Below are 6,296 nucleotides of genomic sequence, written 5' to 3' on the forward strand. Positions count from 1 at the left end.
TTCTCAGTGAGTGTAGTGATACGGGTAAGGATTTCAAACTGAGAGAGGGTGAATTTAGATATTAGGAAGAAGTTCTTCACCGTGAGGGTGGTGAGATCCTGGCCCAGGTTGCCCAGAGAGGCATGTGGATGCCCATCTCTGGCAGTGTTCAAGGCCAGGTTGGACGGGGCTCTGAGCAGCCTGCTCTAGTGGAAGGTGTCCCTGCCCATGGCAGGAGGTTGGCCTAGATGATCTTTAACGTTCCTTCCAAACCATCCCATGATTCTATGATAAGGAATTAATGAAAACAAACCTTTTATTCCTCTAGCATTCTGTTGTACCTTGTATTTTTTAAGTTGCTGTGGGGGCTGTGGCTGATACACATTTTGTGGTGCCATGGAACAAATGTTTTAAATGCTAACCAGTCTTTCAGCCTCTGACAATTGTTTTATATTTTAGAATAACTGAATAGATTTTGTTGCCGCTTGGAAGACTGTTAGTACGTGGAGCTCTTCATACAGGTGGCCTGCTTGTTGAAGGAAAGTTGTTCATGTGGCAATTTCTTCTGGCAGCGTAGTCCCAGACATTCGGTAGACCTGACACCACACAGCAGCTGAGACCACGGCGCTCTACACTCATGTCATGAATATCATACCACTCATTTGTGTTTTTGTCGTAATACTCAGTGCTGGAAGTAGTAGCGAAACTGTAAGAGCCCCCAACCACAAACAGCCGGTCCTCCATCACTCCGATGCCAAAGCTGCAGCGGGGACTGAGCATTTGGGGGCTATCTCGCCATGTGTTGGTCACGGGGTTGTAAGCTTCTGCACTCTGAAGCAAGACAGCACCATCAAATCCTCCTACCTGCGAATGCCGAAGGTACAGAGTTGCAATAGGCCTTTCCTCACCCACCAAGTCACAAGGATGATGGTCACTGGCCCTGCCTGCCTGACTTCAGTTTGAGGAACTGCATGTGATCTCAAACACAACGCTGGCCCTGTTCTTCTGGAGCTCCCACAAGTATTTTGTGGAGCTGTCAGACTGTACAATTCTTCAGTGTTTAAATGCAGGTCATGGCCAAGATAAAGAGGACCGAGCAAAGGTCCTGTGCTGCTAATGCTCTTAGCAACAGCAGCACCAAATCATTTCTTTGCTGCAGCTGCTTAACAATTGTCCGTACATTTTTCATAACAAAAAGTGTGCAGGTGATCATGTTCTCAGAAGGCATATCAACCCTTCTGGCTCTGACTTTCTTCCCTAAATCTCACTTAACAAGCAAATGGCCAGCCTGAAAATCTAGGAGATGCAGATCAGCAAATGCTACAGGCTCTGGAGGGTGGTGTGGCAGCGGTACCGTGTCTCCCTTACCACGTACACTTCGTTGTCATACGCCATCACACCTGCTCCGCATCTGGTGCTGCCCATCGGGGCTATAACGATCCATTGATCTGTGGTGGCATTATAGACTTCTGCAGTGATCAAGCATCCAATTCCATCGAACCCACCACATACATACAGCTGTTCGCAGGAGAAAAATAGCGTGAGCAGGGCGGTGATACTCCTGGTGGGAGAACTCATTGAAGAGAAACTGAGTGGTGGGGCTGGAAATTTTGGGGGTTTTGTTTTGGTTTTAAGGGGAAATTTAAAAAATGGGTAATTGGCAGTGAGCAGCTTTGGCAGAGTTTCAGCATTCCTGTCTGCATCTCCGCTGTGCCAGTCATCGCTGCCTCCTGGAGAGCTTTATATCTGTAGCTCCGGGACGTAATGACTAAGGTTTACATGAACTTTCTTCCTCTTGATTTTAAATGGTCAACATTTGCTACATTCCCTGCTCTTATAGCTCCTCTTCTCTACCCTGATGATGAACTCGGAGCGGTAGCTGTGTTTATTGGGCACACAGCTTAGTAATAGGCTGAGCTCTGTGGAAGTCCCCACCTCGACACACACTGTATGAGAGGACAGGCACTTGCCCTCTGTGTCAGGCTGCACACTGGTGTTTGTTTGATTTCTTGTCCTGCTCGCCCTACTTCAACCTCAACTATTTCCACGGTTAGACTCGATGATATTAAAGGACTCTTCCAGGCTCAACAGTTCTACGATTCAGTAACCTCAGGGGCCTTTTACCTTTTCATGCAGTGTGGTCGCGCTGGTGTCACTTCTCTGCTCGTGCATGGGGGTGATCATCGTCCACTGGTTTGTCTCTGGCTCATACCGTTCTACCGTGTTGAGGTACACGTGTCCATTAAACCCTCCCATGGCGTAGATGTTGTTGTTGAGGACAGCAACGCTGACGTAGCAGCGCTGCGAGTGCATGGGCGCCACCTCCTGTCATGTTTTCTGGAGCGGGTTAAACCGCTTGACACGGTTTGAATAATCCTCGCTGTCAAATCCCCCAATAATGTAGATGAAGCCTTTCAAATAAGCAGTGCCATGATAGGCGATGGGACTTTCTGGCTGGCATGTGACATTCACCCACTGGTCTGCGCGGGTATCGTAGGTCTCTATGGCATTGGCTGGACCAGCCCCGCTCCAGCCTCCGACAGCAAACAAGACTGCGTAGGGCAGGCAAGGCCGACTGAGCGAGTTGGTGAAATCGGAAGAAGCGGGGCCGTACATATTGAGGTGGTATATCTCTGTCAGTGTGTTTATGAGGAGAAGTTTGAACTGCTCGTTGTCCTTCATGTAACCGTGTATGTTGCTGTTCAGGATGCATTCTGGCTGCACCTGTGCCAGTCGAACCTGAAAAATGCAAACGGGCGGTTAGAGTTTTAATGCAGATGGTTTACACCTCAGTTGGTGACTGCAATGCTGGGTGGCTTTGCTTTCAGGCTACAGTGTTGTCTAAAGCTTATTAGAGAATTAAATCTGTCATTTTAAACTAGTCCAGGAAGGGTTGTGCAAGGGTAAACCACCCGATTTCACAGCCATGGCTGGAGTCTGCCGTGGCTTTGGCATGGTGCTTCCCTGCACGCAGACTGAAGCTGCCCTAACGCCTGCTGCAGTGGGCGTAGTACAGCTTGTCTGGGCAAATGCTCGTTGACTTCATGGCGGGAGAGAGAATGTCGTCCCACGACTCTTCCTGGCTGAGAGGAACAGTTAAACTTAAAGCCTAAATGTGAGGAAATGTGCACTGAAAAGGTCTGCCCCACCCCAGCGCAGGATCTTTGATCCATTCCCCAGCGTAGCAATAACCCAGCGCTCTGAAAGCTCGCTTCTTTGTGAGCAACATCAAGAGGCTCCAATTTCCTCCAGTTCTGCAAGAAAAGCCAAGCAGCTCTGGCTCAGCTGCCCCGTGCCCAGCTCCGCAGAGCCATCCGGGGCCATGCTGTGACAACACCCACCCTGCCCAGCAAGTCCACGACGTGCTGCCTCCCGTTCTGTGGGTCATGAGCGATCCAGTTCAGAACCGCCTCAAACAGAAGTTTCTTGTCTCACATTGAGCTTGTCCTTCTCAATGATGTTCTTTAGGTCGTTGACAGTGAGCTCTAGAAAGTGTGTAGACACCTTGGTAACGTCCTCAAAGTGATGGAGGATAAAATCATAGGCTGCTTCTTGCAGGTCGTGGCAATTATAAGTCTCCGTGAGTTTCCAGGTGCTGATACAATTTTCGGGGCTTAGGTGGGATTTCAGGAACTTGCTGCACAGCTCGATGATGCCCGTGACATTGAAGTAGGCTGCTGTGGCTAGCAAACTCCCGACGTTGTCAGCCGTGACTGGTATGGTCCTGGTGTAGGCATACTCGATAACGAGCTGCATCATTCCAGGTGACACATTGTGGATTTTATACACTCTCTTCTCTGTGTTGTTGCAGCTGCTACCAAACAAAACCCTGAAAAAACAAAGCAGCACTGGGGTAAAAACCAGTTTTGCTGTGAAAACCCAGACCCTGTTATCCCCCGTGTCACCTTCCCCAGGCATAACGTGGGCACCAGCAGTGGCCACGCTGGGAGGCTGCGTCTTTTATTAAATCATGGTTTATTAGGTGGTTGTTTTAAAAAGGAGTCACAACCTCGCGCTGTGGCCAGAGGGCAAGAGGGTCACCCTGCTGCAACAAGAATAACAGCAGACCATGGGATGTGGGGGAAGGAAAATCTCCTGCCCGATGGTGGATAAAGCAGGCGGCCCGTGCTCCCAGCCCTGCACCACATCTGGAGCTTCATCAGACACCACGTCCAGAGCTGCTGTTGGATACCAGGTTGTGGGTTAATCCTGGTGTCCAGAGAGGTACCAGGACTATGGTGAACTGCTGGATGAGAGTGTTAGTGCTGATGGAAGCACTGGAGATTCACTCAGGCAGTGTGACCCAGACGAGGAAATACTCTTTGCCTTCGTGCCCTCTTGTTTCAAGCACTGACCTGAAATAGTTGCTGCAGCTACAAAGGATGATCTTGTGGGCCCTGAATTCAACCTTATCCACACAGATGACCACATCGCACAGCTCCTCTTCCAGGCGAAGCTCATTGAAGATGGTGCAAGACATAGGACTCCTGGAGCTCTCCATGTGTGAGGATGACTGTCCACTGGTTGCCAAGCTACTGCCCATGTTGCAGCATGAGGCAGTGAAGCTGCTTCTCCCTGAGGTACTCACAGGGCTTACCCTGTCTGCCCGATATTATGACATCATCCTGTTGTCGGGTGGCTGGGGGTGTTACCCAGAGCGGCTCTCTGCAGTCAATGCGGTCCTTGTCCTCCTGGCCCCCACAGCTGCCCTCAGCCTTCACTTAAGCACAGGCCAGATGACACTGGATCCTGTACCTACACCCAAGCGCAGGCCAAGGACAGCAGCGTGGGGGTACAGGCAGCTTCATCCTGACAGCTCATGGTCTCCACATATGGCCAGCTCTGGTTTTCCCCTGTGCTTTGTCATGTCTGTAGGTAACACAGGTGCCAAGGTGTGTGGGCAGACCCCGGCAGGTCCAGGGAAAAAGCCTAATTAGCCTAAGTAGAAAAGTATCAGTTGGCAGCTGGTAAAAGAAACAAGAAGTGTAAGGAGGTGTGTTGTTTGGGAAGAGGCAGAGAGGCTGGGTCAGTAGGTGATTGGAGGACCGGCTCATCTCTGGGTGAGAAATTGAACTTGAAACCAATCCTAGGAGGGCCCGTAAACACTGTACTAGAAAAGTATGAAACAGTTTGATAACAGAGACTAGGCACTTTCTTTTTGATAAAGGCTTTGTGTGCACACAAGCAGTTTGTCGCGTTTGTCCGTCCCAACCGTTCGTGACAAAGGAGCACCTCTGTGAGGGTCTCACTACTAGAAAACAGCTCAGACATTTCTCCACAGGTAAAGCATTTGACACTGTCCCGCACAGCCTTCTTGTCTCTAAATTGGCAAGACATGGATTTGATGGATGGGCCACTTGGTGGATGAGGAGTTGGCTGGACAATCGCACTCAAAAAGTTGCAGTCAATGGCTCCACATCCAAGTGGAGGCCAGTGATGAGTGTTCCTCAGCGGTCAGTATTGAATCACTCCATGTTTCTATAAAAATTCCCTTCTGGCAGGCTTTGGATCCCCACCAAATTAATTAGATATATTTAACCCTTGTCTTTGCAAAATGTGAGAGGCCTTGACCTTGGCCATATAGAGACCATTTCCGGAGCATGACCGTGTCTCGCCCACGTGCAACACTGGGCACTTGGGCACTTGCAGGTGAAGCACTGGTCCGTGCCCTGCATCATGTGTGTGGGGCAGGGTGGGAAGAGCGAAGGGAGCTCAATCGAGCTGCAGCAGTGAGGCTACCTGTGGGCTGGCAGCATGTGCCTTGAGCACTTGCTCTGCCACATCCCCACATCATCAGGGCTGGGGGAACAGTGAAGTGGGAGGGGGCTCCTCCTCCCCACTGGCTGCAGGGGCTGTCGAGGGTCGGGTGTAAATCACCGAGATTCATTGCTGCGGGAAAGCCAAATTGCAGAAGCTACAGTGGGAATAAATCTTTCAAATCAATTTATCGGTGGGTTCACAGTTACTAATTCAAAAAAAGTGAAGTAATTATTGGAAGAAAGTCATTAATTGAAGTAAAGCTCTTTATTGAATATGTTACTGGGTTGTCCTCGCAGATACGTGGGCGTTTATTGTCTTGTGTTGGAAACAGAGGGAATCACTGTGTTTACAAAACGAGTCCACTGGGGAGAGCCGGCCACAGGGACGGTGTGTTCCTCACCCCGTGAGTGAGTGTACTTGAGGAAGATGAGCTGGTTTGGAGCTGCAGGAGGCGCAGCTTGCTCTCAGTGCTCCTCGGTGGGATGCCTGCTGTGTCCTGCCCTGTCCTCTTCCCCGGATCTTTTCCAGCAGGTTCCTTTGCTGTGCACAGCTGCAAT

At 50.2% G+C, this 6,296-nt stretch overlaps 1 protein-coding gene across 1 annotated transcript; it reads right to left on the bottom strand.

Annotated features, from left to right (window-relative positions):
- Nucleotides 1-492: 492 nt before the first annotated feature.
- Nucleotides 493-4,522, bottom strand: LOC104491760 (kelch-like protein 10). Its single transcript, XM_010134226.1, is given in 6 exon segments — nucleotides 493-843; nucleotides 1,348-1,497; nucleotides 2,104-2,718; nucleotides 3,321-3,402; nucleotides 3,404-3,808; nucleotides 4,335-4,522. Coding segments are annotated over 6 exon segments (1,791 nt in total).
- Between the last annotated feature and the right edge of the window lie 1,774 nt (nucleotides 4,523-6,296).

This window comes from Buceros rhinoceros, unplaced genomic scaffold, assembly GCF_000710305.1.
Source record: "Buceros rhinoceros silvestris isolate BGI_N320 unplaced genomic scaffold, ASM71030v1 scaffold18824, whole genome shotgun sequence".
NCBI classification, from domain to species: Eukaryota; Metazoa; Chordata; class Aves; order Bucerotiformes; family Bucerotidae; genus Buceros; species Buceros rhinoceros.